Below are 26,047 nucleotides of genomic sequence, written 5' to 3' on the forward strand. Positions count from 1 at the left end.
CATTACCAATTACTCGTAACGACGAAGCATACACCCCAGTGTGGCACAGACTGCCACTCAACCCCAGCTCCCATGTCCCCATGTACCTGTAGTGCAAGTTCCCAAACATCCCACATATTGTCACACTTATATGCCCTCGTGTTGTCACCTTGACTTTTTAGGCGTTCCACTAATGTCCCAATTCTTTTCTTTTTAAGTGTTCCAATTACCCTAAAAATTAGTGCAGGATTTCACATTTGAAAATTAAAATTTTACCTTTACTAAATGAAACAACTAAACGTAATGTTCTTTCATACAAGTAGCTCCACTTATGGCTTTAATCTAGTCTAAAATTTTTCTTTCTATGAACACAGTATTTTACTAATAATTGAAAGTTCTCTTATGCTCCAAGGCAGATAGAGCTCCCGAAACTGAAAGTATTTGGGAAAAAAATCTAGGTTTTAGGACATAAGCTATGCAATTAACTCAAACTATGGTGGTTTGTTGTGTGTTTCTGAGGTTTTTTTTCTTTTGTTCATTTTTACTGAAGATAACCTCTGTAGAAGCAAGGAAGTTGCAAAGTAATATTCTCTGGAACTCTGGTTCTGTGAATCGCTGCTTTTAAGACAAAGACTTGGTGAAGGTGATGATCACGGTCATATTTCCTGGTTTCTTCCTTACTTAATTAAAAAAGGAATTGCTCATTAAAATGACATTCAATTAAACATTTAACAAGTGTCTAGTGAGTGTAAGATACTGATTCCAGGTTAAATAAAGTATTAAAACAAGTCTTTTTACCTGCTGATTAAACTGTCTTTAATAACTGTACTTCTTTACATTTCCATTACCTCATTTGATTTTCCGATGAGACAGGTGAAATAATTCTGCCTCCAAAAGAGATGGGTTCATGGAAGTGGGAGGGGTTGTACTTAACTGCACGGTTCAGTTTCAAGTGGGAGGTAAATATGCATCCAAAACTCCAGGATGGAACAGATCACACAAGACAAGGCAAAATATCAAAGCTTAGAGAGGAAAATCACTAAACACCAGCAATGTCAGAAGACTGCTTGAGGAACAATAGGTTCTAGAACAAACTTAAGTTTGGGTAGGAGCTCACTCTCAGTAAGGGACCCATTCATAATTTTCTGTGTTTCTACCCTTACTTTTTTCCTTAAAAAGCTAAACTCCTTTCTAAATTTTTAGATTTATTGTCAAACTCAAGGAACACTTGATTGCAAGAGCGTGTAACTCTGAAATCACAAAGTACTAGCAAACTTCATCTTTATATACTATCATTTTACTGTCATGTTAGTACCTTAAAAAGAAAATAAAAAGTTGATAGCTCATGAGTTTAAATTTAAAGTTTATTTTTGTTTTATTTATCTGTATCCATTTAAAAAAAAAAGGAAAAAATATGCTCCCTCCCGCCATTATTATTTGATTAGATTATTTTATAAGCTGAATTCTTGCGGTATTTTCCCTATTTCTTTCCAAAAAATTCATTTTTACACCAGGACCTTAATCTAACTGATTCTGCTAAAATAGAATTTAATTTAGGTAACTTCCCAGAGGACCTGCATTCAGAGGTTAGTTTAACTGAACTTCATAGTTACGGGGATCTGTAATTATCTGAAATTAATTATCTGAAAGAGAATGAACATGTAGTTTTGGGGTTTTTTAAAAGTATAATGTGATATCAAAAGATACCTAGAAAACTGGACCAGACCAGTGCTGAGCCAAAAGCCACCGTCACCTATTGAACTCTGTGCTACAATGGTCTGTTTTACAGTATAGGATGTGACTTCTTCACCTATAATACTTGCTTTCTCTGGGCTTTCTGGACACCATTTGGATAAACTGTTTTTGACAAATCTAGTTTTGGTCTTTTAACTTACCAACTATACGACTAATGTCTCTGTGCTTCATTTCTCTCTTTTATAAAATAGGATTAAGAATATCAAAACTACTCCACAAGTTTTGCTTTGAGAATCATATAATTTCTAATATATAAACTTAAAGCTTCATTTTAAGACAAGAGAGTGTACCAATGGAACAAAATCAAACGAAGAATTCCTCATTTTCTAATAATTTTGAGTCTTTTACTCTTTGCCTAGAATTTTCTGTACATTGCAAGAATGAGCACATTAAGAAGTTCAAATAATGAAGTGGCTAAATGCCTTCGTGACCTTGGGGGCAGGGTACTCAAGTTCCATGGACCTTGGTTTCATCTTTTTAAAAAAATGAGATCGTTTAACTAGAATCATCTAAATGATAAAGTGCCTTTTATTAATTCTAAAATATTAGAAAATTATAAAATAAATTTCTATGATTTGATATAGCAATTTTGTCCAAAATGTTTAGCAATGCCTGGCAAAGGAAATCTAAAAAGAGGTTCCGAAACAAGATTTATGTTTTAGAGACTTGGACTTCTCAGTCATAAACCTACGCAGTCAAATTGTTTAAAATCTACCTACCACCAGTGACAGCAGTTTAATATCAACAAACATATTTGCTTTTAATCTTGAACACAGAGGTATACAGCTGTTTTTCATGTAAATCGGCTTTGTCTCTGGATATTCATAAACCCCAATTCAGAAGGATGATCTGTTTTAAGAGAAACACAGCAACAGGGTATCGCTTTTGAACCTTAGTGCACATAAATAATGTCTCTAAGTTGAGCGCCTGCATCAAAATCCTACCAATTTTCCAGGACCCAGCTCAGAGGCTGCTCCAGCACTCTGGAAAGGCAGATGAACTCACTCCATCTTGCTTCTGTCGCCCCCAGGGCAATAAATCTTTTCTCAGACAAATATTCCACTTCTCCACGTTAGTGATGAGCTCCCGGCTCCCCTAACCAAATGTAAATTCTCTAAGACTGTGCTGGCTCTGCGTTGTTCATGAAGCAAGCATGCAATAAATATTTGTTAAAACAAACTGATAAATTAATATAATCTTAATTTATGGGCATAACTACAAATTACAAAAGCATTATAAGCGACTCTGGATAAAGTTCTGAACTGAAGAGCCCTGTTCCAGTTTTAGACACTTTGATGCTTTGAGTGGAGGCTGAGGGTGGAAATAAGTGGCTGCTGAGAAAAAACTGAAGCCTAAGTAAGAAAAAGCAGTTTGATCTGTTTTAATTAAGGAGGAGCCAAATAATTTTGCTTCCCAGTTTTCTTGATTCATCCAAGAGGAAGAAAAGAGCTCAGATAATAACTAGCCTTGAAAATATTTATGAATTTACAATTCATTTTAATGATGAGCCTGACGCTAAGCTTTAAGTAAACTGTCCAAGGTTACATCAGTAGTGAGTGGCAGGGCTTAGCTCGAACCACAGCACATGCATTTCCCCATATTTGTGAAATTCATATTGATCAATATATTCTGTACAGATTCACATGTGAGCTCAGCTACAATTCTCATACTAGCTTTGGAAATAAGGAAAAAGTTATATTGGCCAGGAAACTTTGTTATGTGTGTTTTAAGTACTAAGGATATAAATGGAGAAACCAACAACATTTCCACTCATCCAGAAGGAATCACAAATTCTGAATGGGTAAGCTAGTAGATATTTCTAAGGCAATGTTAAATGTGGAGACTCCACAGAAAGGTATTGTGGCTGTTTCAATGCCCTTTCATTTAAACTTAGAAAGTGTGCTTCTCTAGGTGAGCTCTAAAGAAAATAAGATTCTCTAAAAATTCTGGGCTAGACATCAATGTTGAAAATCTTAAACCAACATTTTCTCCCTTATCAAGGTAACATTTCTCTCCAGTTAATGACTGGATTTACATATTTGTTACAAAGTCACGATGTAAAAAAATCTTCAGTTCTTTTGGGTGGGGGGTATTATATCAATCAAGAGGTTTCCTTTGCAACCAATTCACTTATGTGTGGACCTTGAGACACATGCTGGTGTTCATTCAGGATGGAAAGCAACACGACGCGGATGCTGCAAAGAGTCTTTAAAGCTCTGCCTGTGTGTCACCAAGAAGCTGCTTCTGGTTGAAATGTTTCACGGCGATGGTAACTAAATGATTAAGTTCTATCTACTTCAACACACATTTTTTTTAATAAACAGAATTTTGGATATTTTTCATTCCTTCTTCTTCCAACACTACATACACAGCTGGCTCAAGGACTGGCAGACAGCATATTTTCCTGAACAGTAAGCTGCAGGTCTAGTCCAAGGTTACCCACAGACTGTGCTGACAGTGCCTAAAATTTGCAAAGTATTCTGAGAACAGAAGATGAATGATCTTTGTTTTTGGATGAACTCGCATCCCCTCAAATGTTTGCTGTTGTTTTAACTGCAGATATCCCCTAACTTACCCCTGGCAGCAATAAGGCCTCTTGGTGAGAGTTGCTCTTGAGCTGTACTTCTGTTCTCGCTGGGGCCCCACCCTGACCCACTTGGACTTGTAATGCCATCCTCCCTTCAGCCCCACGAGAGAACCCAATTCTCCACTGTGCTCATCCTGGGCGGAAACAGGTCTGAGGCTGGGAAGGGCGCCAACAGAGGTCTTTTCATTGGTTTCTGTTCCCTGTCATTTTGCAGGGAAAAGGAAACACCCAACAATCAGAAATTGTCAAGCACACATAAAAGAGATTTAATTAATCATAAACACTATTTTGAAATTGTATTTGCACTGCCATTTTAAAAGTAGGCAACACTAACAACATTAACATGAAGTCTGTTAAAAGAAAGGGACTACATATTGATCAAATTTCAATTACTTCTTTGTTTGACAATGAAAAATCATCCTCAATTAGTTACACACTCTTACTGTGAAACACATTAGTTCATCTCTTTGTCACACCCTTCTGTAGTTTATATAACTTCTCTTTGTTCAACAAACGGCAGTACAATATCACGATGGAGTTTATTATAAAAATGGAGCTGGGGGGATCAAATATATGGTGATGGAAGGAGAACTGACTCTGTGTGGTGAACACACGATGGGATTTATAGATGGTGTAATACAGAATTGTACACCTGAAATCTATGTAACTTTACTAACAATTGTCACCCCAATAAATTAAAAAAAAAATGGATCTGGTAAAGCCTACCTAAGAATTAACAGGACTCTACAACTCCACTACTTGCAAAGGGCACGGTGAGGTAGAAGGAAACATCAGAGCCCTCAAGAACCACTCAGACTGGCATCTCAGTCCACCTCCACTGGAAGATCAAAACAGTCACGACGGAGTATGACCACTTCCAGCTCCCTACCTTCCTAAGGGTTGCCCATTTCTGCCCTTTCTAGATTGAGTGGAAACTCCTTGCAGTTGGGAACATGTGTCATCCTTATTCACTACTCTCTCTTCCACAGAGCCTGACTCAGTGTCCCCACAGGGCTGGTGCTCAATAACATCAACATTCCTGAGTGACCCCACGACCACCCTCTAGCAGGGCGGCTCCAGTTCCCAGACCACTCGGAACCCTGGTGCTCTCAAGGAGCCACCCGAGCAGGTCCTCTAGTCACTCACTGGAGAAAACCCCATAATGTCTCCGTCAAGTGAAAACCCCAGTCTCCAGAACATGACTCAAAGCCCAAGTAAGTGACCAGAAAGTTCCTGGGGCCATCAGGACTTTCACTGACCAAGGGGCCTGTATCAGTCACAGCTCCAATAAGGAAACAGTAATCCGAGATCAGAAAGCTTTTAAAAACAGGGAAGCACAGGGCCGCGGAGTAGAGGTCAGGAGACCAAGTCTGAAGCAAGTGACTCATGGCGTTCAGCAGAAGGCGCTACCAGAGGAACTTCCAGGAGAGCCGCTGCCAAGCACCTGTGATGTGCCAAGCACCTCGAACACCATGGACAGCACGGCAACTTCTCCCTGCCTTCCACAGCTGAGCAGAGCCTAACCTGTGGCCACATAGGAAAGGCTGGGGAAACACAGCTGCAGGCTTTCCCTGCAATAAAGGCACAGTCCGAAGAGGACAAGGGCTAGCCAGTCTTAGACAACCAGGCACAGGCGCCCCGATGATGCTGAACACAACCCCTCAGCATTCCTGGACCCATCGGATGCAAGCCAAGCCCACGGTGAGCAGCTAACAAAACACTGGATGCTTTCTGCCTGGATATGTCGTTCTGTTTAGGCTGTTGCTATAAAGAACTATCTACAGACTAACTACATGTCTTTTTAAGGCAAAAGTGTAGATTTAGAAGTGCATGCTGACACAGGCTGACAGGAATCGGCCCACCGATGGGGGAATGGACGCTCCTAGGGCTGGGGAAAGTGACAAGACATAACAGCCCGTGGTTGGGAAGACTGGTTACATACAGGGAGACTGACCAAATAAATGTTTGTTTGTCACAGATGCTGGGAGCCATGGGATAGTCTTATTGTTGGAGAAGAGAGGTATGACCAGGGAAAAGAGGAAAGCCAAGATGAAACATGATCTGACTAATTGAACACATCACGGCTCCTATAGCACACTGGGTATATAGAAGGACAGAAAATATAAATGTATATGTGTGCATCTGCATATATGTACATACTTCTGTGTGTGTGCACATGGTTGAGAAGTACTCGTACATACATTAGTTTCCTAACTACACCCACGGAGAAGGCCTAGTAGCCATGATGTCCCAATAGCAATGGACACACCTAGCACTCAGATCTTGGTTTCTAAAACCCACTTTCCACTACAAGGAACCAAGGCTGACTGGAAAAATGGCTAATTCCAGGGTTGGGGCAAGGACAGTTCAAGATAGTCCTGAATGTGTTGTTCCAAAAAGTAAGGAAGTGCTCAGAGAATAATGTAGACATGTAAAAGGACACAAGAATTAGTTTGAATCTGGGACAACCTGAGCATCAAAGTAGAGAATGATAGCAATGGACTATAACCCCATGAATAAGATAGGAATCTATGAGTCTATTGTTAGGAAGAGAGGAAGGGAAGGAGACAGAAAGCGCTATCTTATAGCGGGACACCAACTAAGAAATGTAAAATAAAAGATGCAATTAGAAAACTACCATCTGGCAACTATCATATGAATTGACTCAGGAATCATCAAAGGATGCTAAAACTAGCAGGTGAGAGTTTAATGAGAAGCAGGATATTTACATGATCTCAAAACACTTCCCCACAAAATACTTACTTAATAATTAGAAAATGCTAATTAATTTCACAGTGAAGAAATCTAGTAGATACTTTGTCAATCCTGTAGTAAAAGTTAACATCTCTGGAAATGGGACCAACCCTGTGCCCTCCTGTTGTGATGCACGGGGAAGGCACAGCCCCACTTCTGCATTCCTGCTGCCAAAAATGTATAACCTGAATCTAATCATGAGGGAACATCAGACAAACCCACACCGAGGGACATTCTACAAAGTAACTGGACTGTTCTCTTAAAAAAATGTCAAGGTCATGAAACACAAAGACTAAGGAACTGTTCCAGGTTGAAGGAGACTAAAGAGCTATGACAACTAATGCAACATGTGATCCTGGACTGGCCCCGTGCCCGGAAAGGTCATTGCTGGACGCCCCGCCAAATGCAAAGGGGGCCTATGGTTAAGAAGTGTATGGCAACAATGTTAATATCCTGAAACAGGTGGGTATATAGTGGCCACGCAGGAACATGGCCTTGTTTTTAAGAAATATACACAGAAGGATTTAGGGACACTGTCTGCAGTCTATTCTCAAATGGTTCAGGAAAAATAAACGTGTGAGTGTGTGTGTGTGTGTATGTGTGTTGTAGAGACAGAGAGAGACACATGTGGCAGAATGTTAACAATTTAGAGAATCTGGGTGAAGGGTTGGCACAGGATTGCTGGGTACGCCTGACACCCCAACTACACAGTTCTGGTCACACACCCCAGGGGGCAGCTCTTAAGACAATCTGCTTGGATTGGACGACCACACAGAAAGGCATGTTTATGGGGTCTCTCTTACTTTAAATACTAAATGGTGTTTGATCGATGCCAAGAGTGAAGAATCGGACATCACAAACTCCTTGAGGAAAAGGCTATGTCATTTATCTACGAATCCCCACCCCCATGCCACTTTTAGTGCCTTGTAAATATTCAAACAGGGTGCTCAATAAATACATGTTGAATGCAAGCCACTTATAGTGGGTTGAATAGTGTCCCCCCAAAATTCATATCCACCAGCACCTCGAATGTGGCCTTCTTTGGAAATAGGGTCATTGCAGACGTAAGTTAAGGATCGAGATGAGATCACACTGGATTCGGACGGGCCCTACTTCCAACAAGTGTCCTTACAAGAGACAGAAAAGGACAAACAGAGTCACAGGGAAGGCAACATGAAAGATGGAGGCAAAGGCTGGAGCCCAGGAACACCGAGCACTGCCGGCAGCACCAGAAGCTGGGGGAGAGGCATGGGATGGAGTCCCCCTCAGAACTTCCAGAAGGAACCACCTGCCCACACCTTGATTTTGGACTTCTGGCCTCCAGAACTCTGAGACAATAAATTACTGTTGTGTGAAGCTACCTGGTTTGTGGTGCTTTATTACAGTAGCCCTAGGAAATGATTATACTACTCAAAGAATATTTAAAATGGCTTTTCAACAACACTAAAATCTCACGTAACATGTTAACTAAGGTAACTCACTTTAACATTCACATTTCAACTAAATGAATGTGACTTAACACCTTAAGCCACACACTGCACAGACATAGTTTCTTCATGCCATTAGCTGCTCTTAATCATACGAGGAACAGGAGATTGTCAGAGACTAACATGAGCTGCACACTGTGCATTTTTTCCTTGAGAGACAAACTTACTTTAAATTACTGACAACCTACTATACAAATGCATAGTTTCAGATGTTCTGACATGTCACAAATAAACTACAACAAAAATTTTATGGAATAGGACCTAAAAATATGGAAATGAACAGGATACTAAATAGGCATGACTTTCCAGCCATGAATCATACCACTTACACATCACAATTATCCATAAATCTATCACTTAAAATTGGGCCATATGAAATTTTAAAACGCAGTGAAGTGGGCCATCAGGCAATCATTACTAAATAAACACAAGAAATATCTATAATTAACAGCAAGGAGAGAAAGTACTTTGGATTTCAATATTGGGAATATTTAAATTATGCAGTGCCTCTGCAGAAAACACAGTTGTTGTTTTTTAATTTAGTCAGTGAAACATAAAATAATGTTGATGATGTCTGAGAAGGGCTTTCAATGGGAACAGCAGTGTGCGTTCATCAAGAAGGCACTTGCCCTTCCTCTGGAGCGTTTCACATTCAAGCCTTGTGTCTATTTATAATGGCTGGACACATGTCACTACAATGGTTGATTGTACTGTGCAGCTGTTTGTGTGTATCGAAAAGGGCAGCCATGTACAGCCTGCACGCTGATGTTTCCCTTTTGGGGAGATTTAAAATAACATTTAAAAAACTGCCAACCAGCAAGGTCACAAAATATTTTTGGATGGCACAGGGAATGATTGCAAACTTGTGGTTCACTTCAGATGCGGGCGTCTGGGCCTCGGCCAACAAGCCTGATTGCACAACATCCTGCCAATGCCAACTTCAAAAGTTATTTGCTTCGGGGAGCTCACAAACTACTCCTCCCTGGTAATAAAACCATGTTTTATACATTTGCAGAGGGTCTCCCTGATAGGGAATATCCAAAGAAACAAGGATTTCCCTGACCACCTTCTTTATTAATACAATTGTAACCACCACCAAGTCTCTCTGCTGCCTTCAACCCACAGCACCCCAAAACCCCTGCCCTTCCCTGCTGAATTTTTCTCAAAGCATTTACCATGGACATACTATTATGGTTTTCTAATCTATGTGTCAATTTTTGACTCCCCCACTTTATCCTATATGGTCTACAAAAGCAGGACTTTGTGTGTTTCTGTTCACTGATGTAGCCATAGGACTGAGACTCGTGCCTGGCACATAGTATTTACTGAGCACATACTTGTGGAATTACTTAATTTAAATAGCAGAGACAATGGTTTCAGGAAACACATGGGAATACCGACTACCAGTACCAGATTCCAGAATGCTGTCCCCCTCCTCCCACCACACACAGAGTCGGGTTTTGCTCACATATTTATGACATGCAAAAATAGAAATGGACCTAATACCTGATTTTCCAAAACTGTGGTAGACTAAAAGGACTACAACCTCACAAGGCTCAATTCTGAAATAATATTCATTCAAATTGTACCTCTGAAACTCTTCAGATCACTGTCCATCTGCCAAATCTGCTGGAGATTAGATATAGGAAGCACCTGAACTAATGAAAAGTGTAGCCCTAATTAAATGAGGATTAAAATATCATCAAGTTATGCAAAAAAAATTTACTGGACTGTGTACAAAAATTCTTGAGATTTTAGTTTTTTTCAGTTTTACATCAATATATCATGAAAACATAACTAATTATTTTAGGTAAATAAAATTCAATGATACACCCACCACTCAGAAATTCTGGAAGGACAGAAAGAAGCAGAGAACAGGACCCAATAAAAGGGGAAGAGGGCAAAGAGAGGCAGGAGAGCAAGTGGAGAAGGGGTCAGGGGCTGTGCAGATAAACTCTGCAAAGTCTTTATTCCACACAGTACAGAGATGGGCGGAGGGGCAGGGTAGAGCCGGCCACACTCAGAAAGCTGGTTCAATTCAGCAGAATTCACAAGTGAAGCAGCCTTAGAAATGCTTTTTGGGAACCCTTCACTAGCAGAATAAAGGTGCCGCTTCCTAAGTGAGTAACTCCTTATCAAAGACGCCTGAGTGAGCAACAAAGCCCCTGTAGGTACAACAGCAAGACGACTTCCCCCCTCAGAGGTTGTCTTTAAAATTTTTGTGTATAAAAGCAAGTTTAAAGGGGGCAGTAGACCTCCCAGGAGTCAGAACTGGACTTTAATGTAAAAAAGCAGAATTCTGATCTCAAAATTGGTCTTCTGGGGACACTGGGAGTCAACATGTGACCTGTAGGGACCAACCAACAGACATCCCAACTCACCTCTGCATCAACAGCACACAGTGCCACGTGTGGCACATAATGGGTTCTCAGAAATATGCTTCCTCATTCTATTGGAGCATGTTGAAGCCCAGAGACGTGCTGAGTGTGACATGTGCATTCTTACCAGCTCCCACTGACAAGGCAGCCATAGCCTGCGTGCCCATCCCTACCGCTGTCATTTCCGAAGCTGCCTCACCATGGCAACACCACCCACGTCAGGCCCTTGGATCTGGCGAGTACAACTCGCTGAAGCCCTCCTGGGGGCCAAACCTGGTGCTGACGCATGGCTGGTCCCAGCAGAGCTCTGCCTAAGCACCCAGTCCTTTCATTTCAGGCCACGTGCACTGATGGAACGCACCTCAATCTTATTCTGCTACTATTATAATGCATTTTGGCAAATACAATAACATTCTTGTTTTTTAACTTATATTTGTTTTTTCATCTTAAAAGCAATAAATACTTATTGCTGGAAATATCTAAAAGATCTGAAAGTGTAGTGTAATGAAGTAAAAAGATGATCACTAACCCCAACTGGAGATCAACGGCTGTTAACGTCTTTATTTCCTTTCCACTATTTTTTAATAATGACTTATATTGAGATATAATTCACATACCATACAATTGACCCATTCAAAGTGTACAATTCAGTGTTTTTAGTATATTCACAGAGCTGTACCACCATCAGCACAATCAATTTAGAGCATTTCGTCACCCTAAAAAGAAACTCCACGGCCGTCAGTAGTCACTCCATCATCTCGGCTTGTGTTCTTCTGTGCCTGTCCAGCCACTGTCCTGTTCTGTTTTCTTCGCGACATCAGCCTCTCTTCTCAGCCTACCATCTCCCAGCCAGCTCAACATCCCGCAACCTGTAGGAAACTCCTGACTCCGCTCAGTGGTGTAACTACCACCAAAGCTTCTCTTACTTAGCACAGAAGAGGCCCCATTCAAAATCGTCTCTCCTACCTGGAATGTCACATTAAGGGGTGCGTCCTTGTCGGTAATAATCATATGGTATCAGTGACAGGAGGAGGACCAGGGGAAGCACTGACTGTGTGCTCCCAAGGTACTAAGCACTGTTCTAATGCACATTACACAGAGTATCCTATGACATCCTTATTACAACCCAGTACAGCAAGGACTATTACTGACCCCACATAAAGGGGAACCACAGTAAGATTAACAGCTGACTTCACATTAGAAATGAAGGAAACCAGAAGGCAGTGTCAAGACATGTTCTAAGTGCTTTAAAAAAAACAACAGGGCTGGCCCGGTGGCTCAGGCGGTTAGAGCTCCATGCTCCTAACTCCGAAGGCTGCCGGTTCAATTCCCACATGGGCCAGTGGGCTCTCAACCACAAGGTTACCAGTTCAACTCCTCGAGTCCCGCAAGGGATGGTGGGCTCCGCCCCCTGCAACTAAGATTGAACACGGCACCTTGAGCCAAGCTGCCACTGAGCTCCCGGATGGTTCCATTGGTTGGAGCACGGACTCTCAACTACAAGGTTGCCGGTTCAATTCCTCAACTTCCGCAAGGGATGGTGGGCTGTGCCCCCTGCAACTAGAAAACAGCATCTGGACCTGGAGCTGAGCTGCGCCCTCCACAACTAAGACTGAAAGGACAACAACTTGAAGCTGAATGGCACCCTCCGCAACTAAGATTGAAAGGACAACAACTTGACTTGGAAAAAAGGCCTGGAAGTACACACTGTTCCCCAATAAAGTCCTGTTCCCCTTCCCCAATTAAACAAACAAACAAACAAACAAAAAACAAGAATTCTATGTAACCAAAAACTATATGTCAAAAATAAAGTAGAAATAAAGACATCCCTAGATAAATAGAGACTGAGAGAATTTGTTGCTAGCAGGCCTGCCTTACTAGAAATACTAAAAAGTAAAAGGATGGAAAAGATATACTATACAAACAAAACCGTAAGAAAACTGCAATAGCTATACTAATACCAAACAAAATAAACTTTAAAATAAAAAAAAATTACTAGAGGAAAAGAGAAAAATTTTATAACGATAAAAGGGTCAATTCATCAGAAGATATAACAATTATATACATATAAGCACTTAACAGAAACCCAAAATACATGAAGCAAAAACTGACAGAACTGAAGGGAGAAATAGACAACTCAAAATAATATTTGGAGACTTCACTATCTCACTCTCAGTAATTGATATAACTAAACAGAAAATCAGCAAGGCTATCCAACGCTCGAATAACACTGTCAATCAACTTGACCTGCCATCTACAGAATGCTTCCAGCAACAATAGCAGAATACACATTCTTTATGCACACACAAGTAATATTCTCCAGGACAGACAATAGGCTAAGCCAAAACAAATGTAATAAATTTTAAAAGATTAAAATCATATAAAGTATGCTCTCCAGCACAATGGTATTAAATTGGAAATCAAGAACAAAAAATTTGGAATCCCCAAATATTTGGTAATTAGGAAATATGTCTAAATAATTCAAGAGTCAAAGTAGAAATCACAAGGGAAGGTGGAAAATACTTCAAACCAAATGAAACAAACACACAGCAGATCAAAATTATGGGATACAGTTATGGAAAGTGCTTAGAGGGAAATTTATAACTGAAAAAAGTCTGTAGGAAAAAAAAGAAAAATCTCAAGTCAGTAACATAAACTTCCACCTTAAGAAACTAGAAAAAGAAGTGTAAATAAAACCCAAAATAAGCAGAAGGAAGGCAATAATAAATACCAGAGTAGAAATCAATGAATTAAGAAAAAACAGAGAAAATCAATAAAACCAAAAGTTCATTCTCTAACCAGGAACAAGGCAAGAATGTTCATTGTCACCGCTTGTGGAGGAAAGACTGTTCCAAGCCATGACCGCGGTCTGCCCTGCGAGCTGGACCCAGGCCAGAAGGGGGAGATTGCTTCCCACAAATCCCCCCTAGAGATTGTCTAATCATAATCGATGTTCATTCTGACATAAATCAACACCCCTCCCTGCCTCCCACTACATGCTGGTTCCTGGAACAGGTCGCTGTCCTGACCTGGTCAAGCATGTAAAGTCATTTCCCTTACGTGGCAGCATTCAGGTACTAGGACCTGTGACTGTCTCTTCCTTTTTACCCTATATAATTCTTTGGCACCTGCCAAGCAGGGCAGAGAACATCCACTTTGTTTTGCAGCCACTCAAGATACTTCGCATATGTAAGTTTCCCTTAATAAACTCTATTAATTACACGACTGGAGTGGCCAGCCTCTTTCTTCCGCCCTTCCCCGCCCTCCACTTATGGAGGCAGCATTTCAGCCCCAGGGCGTTTCCCAGGGCGTTTCCCTAGGTCTGCATGTATGAATACCACCTCAGGTCAACACCATCAACACCGTACTGGAGGTTCTAGTCAGTGCAATGTGGCAAGAAAAGAAAACTTTAAATATATGGAGTGGAAAGGAAGAAGTAAAACTGTATTCACAGAAGACATGATCTTGTATACAGAAAACATGAGTCTAAAAAAAACAAACCTACTAGAATAAGTGAGTTTAGCAATTTCACAAGACACAAGATAAATATCCAAAAATCAACTGTATTTCTTTATACTAGCAATGAACAATCCAAAAATGAAAGTAAGAAACAATTCCATTTACAACAGCATAAAAATTAATAGCTTCCTCTGCGCTGCCTCCGGAGGTGGCGTTCATCTTTTACCCGGTATCATGGCTGCCCTCAGACCACTCGTGAAGCCCAAAATCGTCAAAAAGAGGACCAAGAAGTTTATCCGGCACCAGTCAGATCGATATGTCAAAATTAAGCGTAACTGGCGGAAACCCAGAGGCATTGACAACAGGGTGCGCAGAAGATTCAAGGGCCAGATCTTGATGCCCAACATTGGTTATGGGAGTAACAAGAAAACAAAGCACATGCTGCCCAGTGGCTTTCGGAAGTTCCTGGTCCACAACGTCAAGGAGCTTGAAGTGCTGCTGATGTGCAACAAATCTTACTGTGCTGAAATTGCTCACAACGTCTCCTCAAAGAACCGCAAAGCCATTGTGGAAAGAGCAGCCCAGCTGGCCATCAGAGTCACCAATCCCAATGCCCGGCTGCGCAGTGAAGAAAATGAATAGACAGCTTGTGTGCAAACTGTGTTTTAATAAAACCATAAAATTCTTCCAAAAAAAAATTAATAAATGTTTAGGAATAAATTTAACAAAAGAAATGCAAAATGATTGTACGCTGAAAATTATATTGAGATATTAAATAATAAGTAACTGGAAGGAGATATATACTATGTTCTTGGATTGGAGGACTCAATATTAAGGTGATATTTCACCCCAAACAGAGCTCCGGAATCAATACAATCCAGTAAGTTTTTAATACAAATGGACAAAAATGGCCATGAGTAGATAATTGTTTGAAGCTGTGTTATGGCACCTAATGTTCAGTCTACTACTCTCTTGGCCTTCATATGTTTGAAATTATCCACAATAAAGTGTGTTTTGTTAAAAAAAAAAAAAAGTATTGAAGGAAAGTAAAAACCAACAACTATGTCCAGGGCTGCCGTAACACTTCTCACTCTTCATCTTCTACTTACATCACTCACCTACAGCTTGATCCTTGCTCAGAGTCCATTCTTAGTACACATGGCTAGTGAGTGGATGACAAAGGAAGACTAAGTGAAAAATCATAAGCATTAGCTATAGCCTTTCCTGTAGTCTAATCCACCACCAGGTTTAAATTTTTGGCAGTTTATAGCAACTCTACAACTACACATGCCAATCTGGAAGCTACCAGACTACTGTTACAAAACACCCTTCTATTGTTATGTGAATTGCACAGTAATTTACTTGGATGTGCGGCTGAGTACAAATTAGTGGCGCTCAAGATCAAAGCACGCAGGTCTTTAAAGTTGCCACCCTCACTGCCCCACCCATCCCATCCTGTCGGGAACACCTGCACAATCCTTTCACTTTCTAGTCCCAAGGCACACTATTAAAGCCCTGGCCAAAAGGGAAAGTAAACTCTAGTTTAGTTTCCTTCCAAATATCTGGTGCTTTCCAGTTTTATTCCTTTCTTCCCTAATGGAATAATACTTTACATTTGTAAAGCATTCATCCCCTAAGATCCTTACACCACCAAGACAAAGGAGTGCAGGTATTAAGCCTGAAATAATGGTAGAAGTCCAATGTCACATAGCAGCATCCAGCCTCCCATCCAGGCCCAGGACTTTCAGTGGGATGTAATTTTTTCCACTTCCTGCTGCTTCCTCTTAAGGCACAGAGGCACTTCCTAGCAACAGAGAAGAAACCCTATTCTAGTAACGGGTAAGAATTTGCCTGAATAGCCTATGATGGGCAATTGGGAATTCCATCTACACATCATCATGGAATCCCCGCAAAATGTGTAAAAACATACAATTCTGAGGTTTTAAGAAGCATTAAATAGTTCTAATATATAATACCCCATTAATCTTTTGTCTGGTTTTCTCATTTTGATCTACTACTACAAACTCCCTCCAACTCCTTGACTGTATTTAATTTTCTCTCTCCTCTTCCTAGCCTAGAGCAATAATTTTAATTATTTCTAGTGAGGCAGATCATATGTCCAATATCATTTCCATAAGACCCATGAAAAAGGTGAATATCACTCTTTAGAATAAATAATTCACATCAAAACACTTAGCTTTAAAAGATTTCCACTTGTAGGAACAATCAGAAATTCAAAATGCCCAGTTAAACATATAATTGTCCATCCTAACTTTCTCATGTAGATACAGTTCAAAGAAAGAATTTGCTTTTCCATAAATTTCCATTTTCTTTAATGCAGGAAAGATTCTTTTATTGCATCAAAGCAAATGCGACTTTACTATTCAGTTTCTTTATCTGTTATCCAATTAATCTGCAAATCCTCATCTGAGACAGAACTAGAGAAAACTGATGCTGATGCCCAGCTCTTACGCAAGAGTTTTAAGAACTAAAATGACAACTTTTTAAAAACCATTAAATAACGATGGAGGAGAAGGGATCAGAGAGAAAAAAATGCATCCCAAGTTAGAAACATGAACTCCTGCTCAAAGTGCAGGTTTTTTATGAAACAGACTGAAATAATATTTATAACCAAAATTACTTCACAACTATAGTAAAATACTAATTTTTAAATCCTTCCTCTTGTTCTATGGCTATTTTTGTGTTGGCCAAGCAAGTCACTTCCTTTCCCCAGGCTTCTAACAATGAACATAATCTGACAGCATGAGACACACCACAACTCCACTGCAGACCAAGATGGTTCTGGGTCAAACCCAAGACTTCTGGTTCAAATTAGGGTAGTTATCAAGTTAAGATAGTTTTGGATCAACTGAGTCATCCTGCAACGGCGGCTGAGTTGATTTCAAGGCTAAATGCCTGCTCTGGGGTAACCCTGTGCATCCCAGATGGCTGTATTTTATGGTCTGTCCTAAACAGAACTGGACCCCCTGAGGAGTTCCAAAACCAACATAGCCTCCAGGGGACCCTCAGAAGCAGTTTAAGTCAGGGCCGGCGCTGACCAAGAGGACAAGCTCTCTGTCACCAGCAGGTGCAATGCCGTCTCCCTAGGCACACTCTCCCACAGTGAGCTAATGTACGCAAACATTTACTTTGTAAATTTGTACATCTTCACTAAGTCAGCAGAATCAACTCTCTGAATCTTTTTTCCACAATTGAACTAACTCTGCAGTTGCACTTTTGGTAAAAACTTGATTCCTTTTAATTAAATAGGCTGGGGGGAGGGAAGTAGCAGAAACATTTTTTTCCTCTTTTACTCTTAGGATTTGAAGGTCTTTAAATAAGAGTTTTCCTATTTGTGGGAAAAACAAAGTATTTTAATATGATGATTTATACTTTAAGCTGCTTAAATAATAAAGAATGTACAGAATGTAATATTCTCACACCGAGACAAGTCTACATCCAATCTGCACCCAGTGTACAGCCAGAGTTTATTTTGCATTTACTCAGTTAAGTGCCTTCAACATGCATTTCTGCCAATTAGGATAACTCATATAATGGCTTTTTAAATTTTTTAATAGTTTTTTTGCTAAGAAAATACATATCTGTTGTAGAAAAACCTGGAAAAAAAAGTATTAAGTATAAAATTAGAAGTTCCTCTAATCCCACCCTAATGACAACCACTATTTATAGATTTGTGTACATCCTTTAACGCATATACCATTATCTATATATACACATACTATCAAATACATCTGAAAAATGAAATGTTTCACATACAATACAGTTACTTTCTTCAATTAACAATGACAGCTATTTTGCTCATGTTGGGACACACAAATCTGCCTCTTGATTACAAATATTGACAAGTATTCCACTATATGGATAGACCCACTGTAATTCACACTTGACAGATATTCAAGCAATTTCTAGTTTTCCGTTATCACAAGTAATATAGTAACCAAGATATTCCTAACTACATCTTTTCACATGTATGCAAATATTTTCTTAGGGTAAATTCCTAAGAGTAGAATGGCTTGGTGAAATGATGCAACATGTAAAATGCTTGACAGATACTGCTAAAAGCCCTCCAAAAAGGTTTTCTCAATTTGTATTCTCAAACACCAATGGTATTTCCTGGTTTCCCTGCCCCCTCACCACCAACAACTATAACCAATCTCTCCCATCTCTGCAAATGAAAGAAATTAAAAAAAAAAATTTTTTTATCATTCTCATTTTAATCTACTCTTTTATCAGGAAGGTTGTGCATTTAACCCTCATGTTACCAGCTGTGTAACCGCGGAAAGGCATTAATCTCTCCGTGCCTTCTTGTTTATAAAATGGGGATGAAAGTGATGTCCACCTCCTGGGGGAATTGTGAAGATCTAAGGAGGGAAGGCATCTAGGACACTTAACATGAAGCTTGGCACACAGTAGGAATTCAACAAAGCTTTGTGGAACAATGAATAAATATAACATTCTGTCAGGTAGACTTACCATAGTTACCCAGCAATCACCATTGCTGGGAATCTGAGCACTATTCAATTTTTGCTATTATCAATCGCACTACTATCTTTGAATAAATTGCTCTTTGTTTTCTTTAGTATCATCATTTAAGGCTATTCTCCCAGGATTTGTAGAGTATTATAGTCCTTGCTTCTACCCTGTTTCCTCGAAAATAAGACCTAGCCGGACAATCAGCTCTAAGGTGTCTTTTGGAGCAAAAATTAATATAAGACCCAGTCTTATTATATATATTATATCATATCATATTATATCATATCATATTATATAAGGCCCAGTCATATATTATAGTAAAATAAAACCGGGTCTTATATTAATTTTTGCTCCAAAAGATGAGTTAGAGCTGATTGTCCGGTTAGGTCTTATTTTTGGGGAAACACGGTATTCTTTAGAAAAAGTGAACTAGCAAAAATATGCCATACATCAATTATGACTTTTTTCTATTTAAAAAGTAAATAATGGTACTTGAAAGCATTCTCATTTGTACTTTTTAAACTAGTTGTAAGGATATACATTTTCTATATTCACTATTTGTAATTTGGAAAATAAACTTTAGCAATTATAATTTTCACATATATGTTTCCACAAGTTATAAGCTGAAATAAAGTTATTTTACAAGGAGTAACTGAAAAATTGAGATCATATACTTATAAATAAACACACATATTTCTTATATGTGACTTTTCTCTAACAGTAAAAAATGAGACATGAATAAAAGTTTAAAATTACATTATCTTATAAAGCTTTTATAACTGAGCTCAATCGAATTTCTGAAATATAACCAAGGAGAAGTTATTTTTAGAAGGCTAGAAAGGTGTCACCCCACTTCATAAAAATTAAAATCAAGATAAGCTAAAAAGGACCAGCCTGGTGGCTCAGGCGGTTAGAGCTCTATGTTCCTAACTCCGAAGGCTGCCGGTTCGATTCCCACATGGGCCAGTGGGCTCTCAACCACAAGGTTGCCAGTTCAATTCCTCGAGTCCCCCAAGGGATGGTGGGCTCCGCCCCCTGCAACTAGGAAACAGCAACTGGACCTGGAGCTAAGCTGTGCCCTCCACAACTAAGACTGAAAGGACAACAACTTGACTTGGGGAAAAAAAAGGCCTGGAAGTACACACTGTTCCCCAATAAAGTCCTGTTCCCCTTCCCCAATAAAATCTTTAAAAAAAAGAAAAAGAAAAGATAAGCTACAAAATCACAACTTTTCAGGCGGCTGCCACTGAGCTGCCGGAGGGGCGGCTGGATGGCTCAGTTGGTTAGAGCGCAAGCTCTTAACAACAAAGTTGCCAGTTCAATTTCCGCATGGGCGGTGGGCTGTGCCCCCTGCAACTAAAGATTGAAAACGGCGACTGAACTTGGAGCTGAGCTGCACCCTCCACAACTAGATTGAAGGATGACTTGGAGGTGATGGGCCCTGGAGAAACACACCGTTCCCCATAATTTTCCAACAAAATTTCTTTTAAAAATCACAACTTTTCTTGAATCTAATAAAGAGCTAAGGCCACAAGCAACCAAGTGACCCAAAGTGGTAGATAAACTTCCACACAAAAAGAGAAGGGACATGTGGACTGTCCCAACAGTGGCACAGCCCAAGATAAAGACATGCCTACCATACAAATGGGATCTAGTGGAACAGGTTGACAACATGCATGAATATATTCAAAATTAGAGCAGAGAGACACAGAAGATGAGAAAGAATCAAGTGAAAATGATAGAAATAAAAAACATGGTATCAGAGATAATACCAGAGACAGACTTACCACAGCTGAGGTAAGAGTCACTGAAGTTAAGAACAGTTCAACAGAATACCAGAAGAAAAAATGAAGAATGGAAGGAATGCTTTGAAGAGATAGTAGCCGAGAATTTTTCAAAGCTAATGAAAGACATGAAACCACAGATCGAAGAAGTGCAGAGGACCCCAAGCAAGATAAATACCAAAATCACATCATGTCCAAATTGCTAACAACTAAAAAGAAGGAGAAAACCTTAAAAGCTGCCAAGGTGGAGGTGGGAACTGGGGACACACATTACATTCAGAGGAACAAAGAAAAGAATTACAGAAGACTTCTCATCAAAAACAATGCAAGCTAGAAGGCAACGGTGTAACATCTTTAAAGTACTGAAAGAAAAAGATTCAACACAAAATTCTATACCCTGAAAAAAATATCTTTGTAAAATGAATGTGAGATATCGAGTTTTTCAGACAAAAGCTGAGAGGATTCATCCCTAGAAAACCTGTGCCATAAGAAATATTAAAGGCAGTTCTTCGGTCAGAAGATGATATGAGAAAGAAACCTAGATCTATACAAGAAACCAAGAGTTCCTGAAATGGTTTAAAAAGAAGAAAGTAAGTACAAAATAAATTAAATTAAAATGTAAAATTCAGTTCATCAGTCACAAGTAGCCACTTTTCAAGGACTCCATAGTCACATGTGGCTGGTAGCTACTATATTGAACACTGCAGATATAACTATTTCTGTTATTGCAGAAAAGTTCAATAGGAGAACACCGCTCTAAAAGGTTTAGTGTCTAAAGCAAAAATACGTAACAACAATGTATTACGGGGTTTATAACACATGAAAAATACAGTATTATGTCCGAAACTAATAGCATTAAGTATTCTTACAAGGTTCTTACACAATAGATGAAGTAGTATAATATCTGAAGGCAGACTGTGATAGGTTACAGATGTGTGTTGTACACTTTGGGCAATTACTAAAATAGGTTAGAAAAAGAGATATAACCAATAAGTTAATAGAGGAGACAAAAATGGAATCATAAAAAATACTCGATCCAAAAGGAAAGAGAAAAAAAGGGGAAAGGAACAAAGAACACACAGGCAGGGATACATGTTACCAACAGCCAAACTATACACCTAAAAGGCCGAATTTTAGTGTTTGTAAATTATGCCCCACTAAACCTGACTGTTTTATTTTTAGGGAAAAAAATAACTATGGAGTCTTGGTCTTACTAAATGACTTAAATTTGGCCCCACAATAGAAGTATAAGATTTAATAGTTATTTCACTATATATAGAATCATTTTATATTTGAGAAGTGCTGGGCTGCCTCACTGACTGCAAAATTCCCAGGATGTGTGCAAATACAGGTGTTCCTTGCTAGTGACCACAGAGCTCACAAGCAGTAAAGCTAGGTAGGATATAATTTAAATCCAATTAAAGTCCATCCATTTAGTCACTACACTAAATCCAACAGGATTCTGAATTTGAAGAGTTTATGAGTTGAGTCAGAAATGTATTTAAGAGCAAGCTCTTGCTAAAAAAGGGCGGGGTCTTTCACGATTCTTTGCCCTGATACTAGCATTGGGAATGCTTGTGTGCTTAGCACTTTGCCGATGCTCTGGTACACTGGTTGTCCTAATGGAGTGCCCAGCTGTCAGTTGAACAAACAAGACAGGAGATTGGGAACAGACCAGTTAACACCAGTTAACAGGCACATGTAGGTGACTGCTGTCAGATGTTCCCTGGTTGCTGGAGAACTTGCTTCCCAGACACGGAGGGAGGCACCCTCCCCACCAGGAGTGGGTACTGATCGCCAGCGTCCTGTACCTTCCCTCTCGTCCAACGACATGAGAAGAAAACATACCAGCAGATTGTCTACTAAGAGGAAGGTTAAAAAATGACAGAAGAAAAAGAGAAGTTAAATATTTTTTTGTATGGAAAATCCAAAAGATTACTTTGAAACTAACAAAAACTTAGTAAAACTGTTAAGCTTTTAAGAACAACTTTATGCAAACAAAACAGAAACAGACTCATAGATACAGAGAACAAATTGTTGGTTACTAGATGAGAGGAGGGTTGCGGGGCTGGGCGAGAAAGGTGAAGGGAAGGGATTAAGAAGTACAAATTGGTAGTTACGAAATATAGTCTCGGAGATGTCAAGTACAGCATTGGGAATATAGTCAATAATATTATAATAACTATGTATAGTGTCAGCTAGGTAATAGACTTATTGGGGTTATCACTTTGTTAAGTATATAAATATTTAAACACTATGCTGTTTTGTACACCTGAAACTAATTTTTTAAAAAAACACTTTATGTAGAATATCAACAAAATGAGTCAAAAGATTGCACTGCTAGTGTTGAGAGGCGTGTAACACCGGTGCTTGTTTTTATTATTATTTGTGCAGTTTAAAGAAAATAAAGAGTGATGTTTTGAACACTTTCAATGCTTTATTTTAATCCCTAAATTAGCATTTTAAACCCCAGAGGATTCCTGATTTATAGCAGAAGTGATGAAGGACAACTGGATGTACTTACAAGAAATTTACTTTGCTGTTATTCCTTTAAGTGACGGATACCAGTTAGTGAGGAGAAGAGAAAAGCACAAAAGCACTAAGTGATGACAAATCAAAAGCAGAACAGAACCAGAGCCCAGTCCCTTGGGTTTCTGCTTAGCTGTTTTATCTATGACGTCTCTGCTGGAAAAGCTAACAGAGCTAAAAAGAGAAATGCAAAAGTCAAACCCAGGACTTATCCTGGGTAAGTGGTAAATCTATAAACTTTTCCATTGAAAAATTCAACAGAAAAGAGATTTAGAGTTTGCATCTTTTCTGTCCAAACGACAAGAGTTCTGCTTTTCTACCTCCCATTCCATGGCTTTATATCATCTGCCAAGTCACAGAGAGGGATGAGTGATCCACTGTGCAGATGAGAAACGTTCAAGCTCCACCTCTATGGTCTAAGTGGATATTGCCAAGAGGTGAGGCACACTGAGGATTTGAGAAGAAAATACCTGAAAGGGTTACAGGAAAGAGAAGTGCGCTCAGTCAGTAGCTGCAATTGCCAAGGGACCTCAATGCATTTGATCTAAAACTCATTGACAAACTAAGGAGACATCTATTGGTAATGCTCCAAAGAGCTCCAAAGGACTGAGATAATTATGTATCACTCTCCTTTCTTTTTTTTCTTTTTTTTTATTTCAAAAGGTTTTTTTTTTTAAATTAAAGTTTATTGGGGTGATAATTGTTAGCAAAGTCACACAGATTTCAGGTGTACAATTCTGTACTACATCATCTATATAGATCACATTGTGCGCTCACCACCCAGAGTCAGTTCTCTTTCCATCACCATATATTTGACCCCCTTTACCCTCATCTACCACCCCCTTCCCCCATCCTTTCTATATATGCTTTCCACAGCTGGCATGGGGACAAGCTATCTGTTGATTGGATTATGGGGTACAAAATGGAGCCAGAATTCAGGGACTTATTCAGGGGAGTTTTAGTTTTGTTCAAAACTCACTCCCACAGGAAATGGCCTGAAGGCAGAAGTAGAGACTCATTCGCATCTAGAGAAACTGTACTGTCCAATTCCTAGTGCCACCTGAGTACCAGGGACAACATTCACAAGGACAGTTTTTGTTTCTGGCCTGCTTAGGAGGTCTTTTGGGCTGTAGAGACATCAAACACTCTTCCCCGAAGTACTTTAGGAATTAAATGACCAGCTTAGTGGCAATGAACACTTAAGAAATAGGCCAGAAAACCGGACGTCATAGGAATGGCGGCAGCAGGGCGCACTTTCTGAGTTCTCCTCCAGATCTTGTTGCAAACGGGAACTATAACCCATCGAGGAAATTTTCGCTCACCACACAATATAGTGGAGAGATTCGTGGATTGCTTGAAGCTAAGAAATTCTTGGGGGTAAGCTAACTGGACAGAGCAAGGAGAGGAGGAGGAGAAACGGCGTGGGAGCGCCCGGCCGGCAGCGGCGGGAGAGCCCAGCCCCCAGCGGAGCCTCAGCTGGCGGGGGCGAAAACCGAAAACCACAGAGCCGGGCAGGCGCGGGATCCCAGGCAGAGCGGAGAGCGCAGAGACCGGGGTAGGCCCTTTCCCTGCTCCCACGGCTGATTTCTCCCGCCGGGAAGGCGGCGCGCCCTGCGGCGGTCGGGGGCGCAGTCTCCATACCTGGGCCCCTCCCCCCCCCTGCTCTCCCAATCCTACCCCGCCCTTCCAGAGACTGGGACTGGAAACCGCGGTGCAGCCCCGCGGTGCCGGGCGCACACAGGGGCCCAGGCAGAGCGGAGAGCGCAGAGACCGGGAGGCGGCTCTTTCCCTGCGTCCCGCGGCTGATTTCTCCAGCCGGGAAGGCGGCGCGCCCTGCGGCGGTCGGGGGCGCAGTCTCCATACCTGGGCCCCTCCCCCCAGCCCTGCTCTCCCAATCCTACCCCGCCCTTCCAGAGACTTAAACCGGCCCCTGAACCGAGAAGTGGTATCAAAAGCTCACGCTTTGGGAAGCCTGACGGGCAGCCCTGACCCAGGCAGTCTGGGCAGTGTGCGTGATTTTGGCTGCGCTAGGAGAGAAGAGACGCCTCCACCCCCAGCCACCACCTTTTCTGGCCTGCGGGAAGAGGGCGACACACGGCTGGGCTGGGAGAGTGAAGACCCCTCCATCTCCAGCCCCCACCCTTCCTGGCTTGCCTAGGGTGGGGTGGGTGCAGCGGCCGAGACACACCCGGAGATCAGCAGTGAGGCAGGCGCAGCTCTGGGCTTTCAGCAGATCAGAAATCTCCTGCCCGCACTCACACACACACACTGAAGAGGTGCCTTAAGACTCAAGAGTTTTGGTCACATATCTGGTGGTGCCACTCTCAGTGTGCATTTGTGCAGGCAAGGGCAGAAACTGCACTGATATTGTAAAAACTATCATCCAGACCCCTCAGGCCCACGCTTTTAAGTCTGCAGTCCCAAAGTCTCTCTGGGCACCAGGTGACCGGCTCTGCCTGCGCAATAAGCAGGGGGCTCCTTGGTACAGCAGAGAACAACCTGGACATTGCTTGGTGGGCTTAGGCCGAGACTGTCGCTGCTTTTTGTATTGCTTTGTTTTGTCTTGTTTTGCTTTGTCTTTATATCTTTGATATCTTTGCCTCTGTCGAGTGGGGTTATCAGGTGGTTTTTGCATATGAACGTATTTGATATTTTTCTTTGTTGTTGTTGTGGTTGTTGTGCTTGGTGATTTGCTTTGTTCTGAAACTGCCCTGCCGGGGCCCAGCTTGTGAGGCACGGTCAGCAGATCAGAAATCTCCCGCCCGCACCCATACACACACACTGAAGGAGTGCCCTAGGATTCACGAGCTCTGGACAAAGGACTGGTAGTGCTCCTCTCGG

At 40.8% G+C, this 26,047-nt stretch overlaps 2 protein-coding genes across 4 annotated transcripts in view; one reads left to right on the plus strand and one right to left on the minus strand.

Moving 5' to 3' along the window:
* ADCY9 (adenylate cyclase 9) overlaps positions 1–26,047 on the minus strand; it is a 125,984-nt gene that overhangs the window by 60,503 nt on the left and 39,434 nt on the right. The gene's annotated exons all lie outside the window — the stretch shown is intronic.
* On the plus strand, positions 14,583–15,088 carry LOC117019475 (60S ribosomal protein L32). The gene has a single exon (XM_033101189.1). It carries the CDS (start codon positions 14,634–14,636, stop codon positions 15,039–15,041), a length of 408 nt encoding a protein of 135 aa, XP_032957080.1. The 5' UTR covers positions 14,583–14,633; the 3' UTR covers positions 15,042–15,088.

This window comes from Rhinolophus ferrumequinum, assembly GCF_004115265.2.
Source record: "Rhinolophus ferrumequinum isolate MPI-CBG mRhiFer1 chromosome 15 unlocalized genomic scaffold, mRhiFer1_v1.p scaffold_54_arrow_ctg1_1, whole genome shotgun sequence".
Lineage (NCBI taxonomy): Eukaryota > Metazoa > Chordata > Mammalia > Chiroptera > Rhinolophidae > Rhinolophus > Rhinolophus ferrumequinum.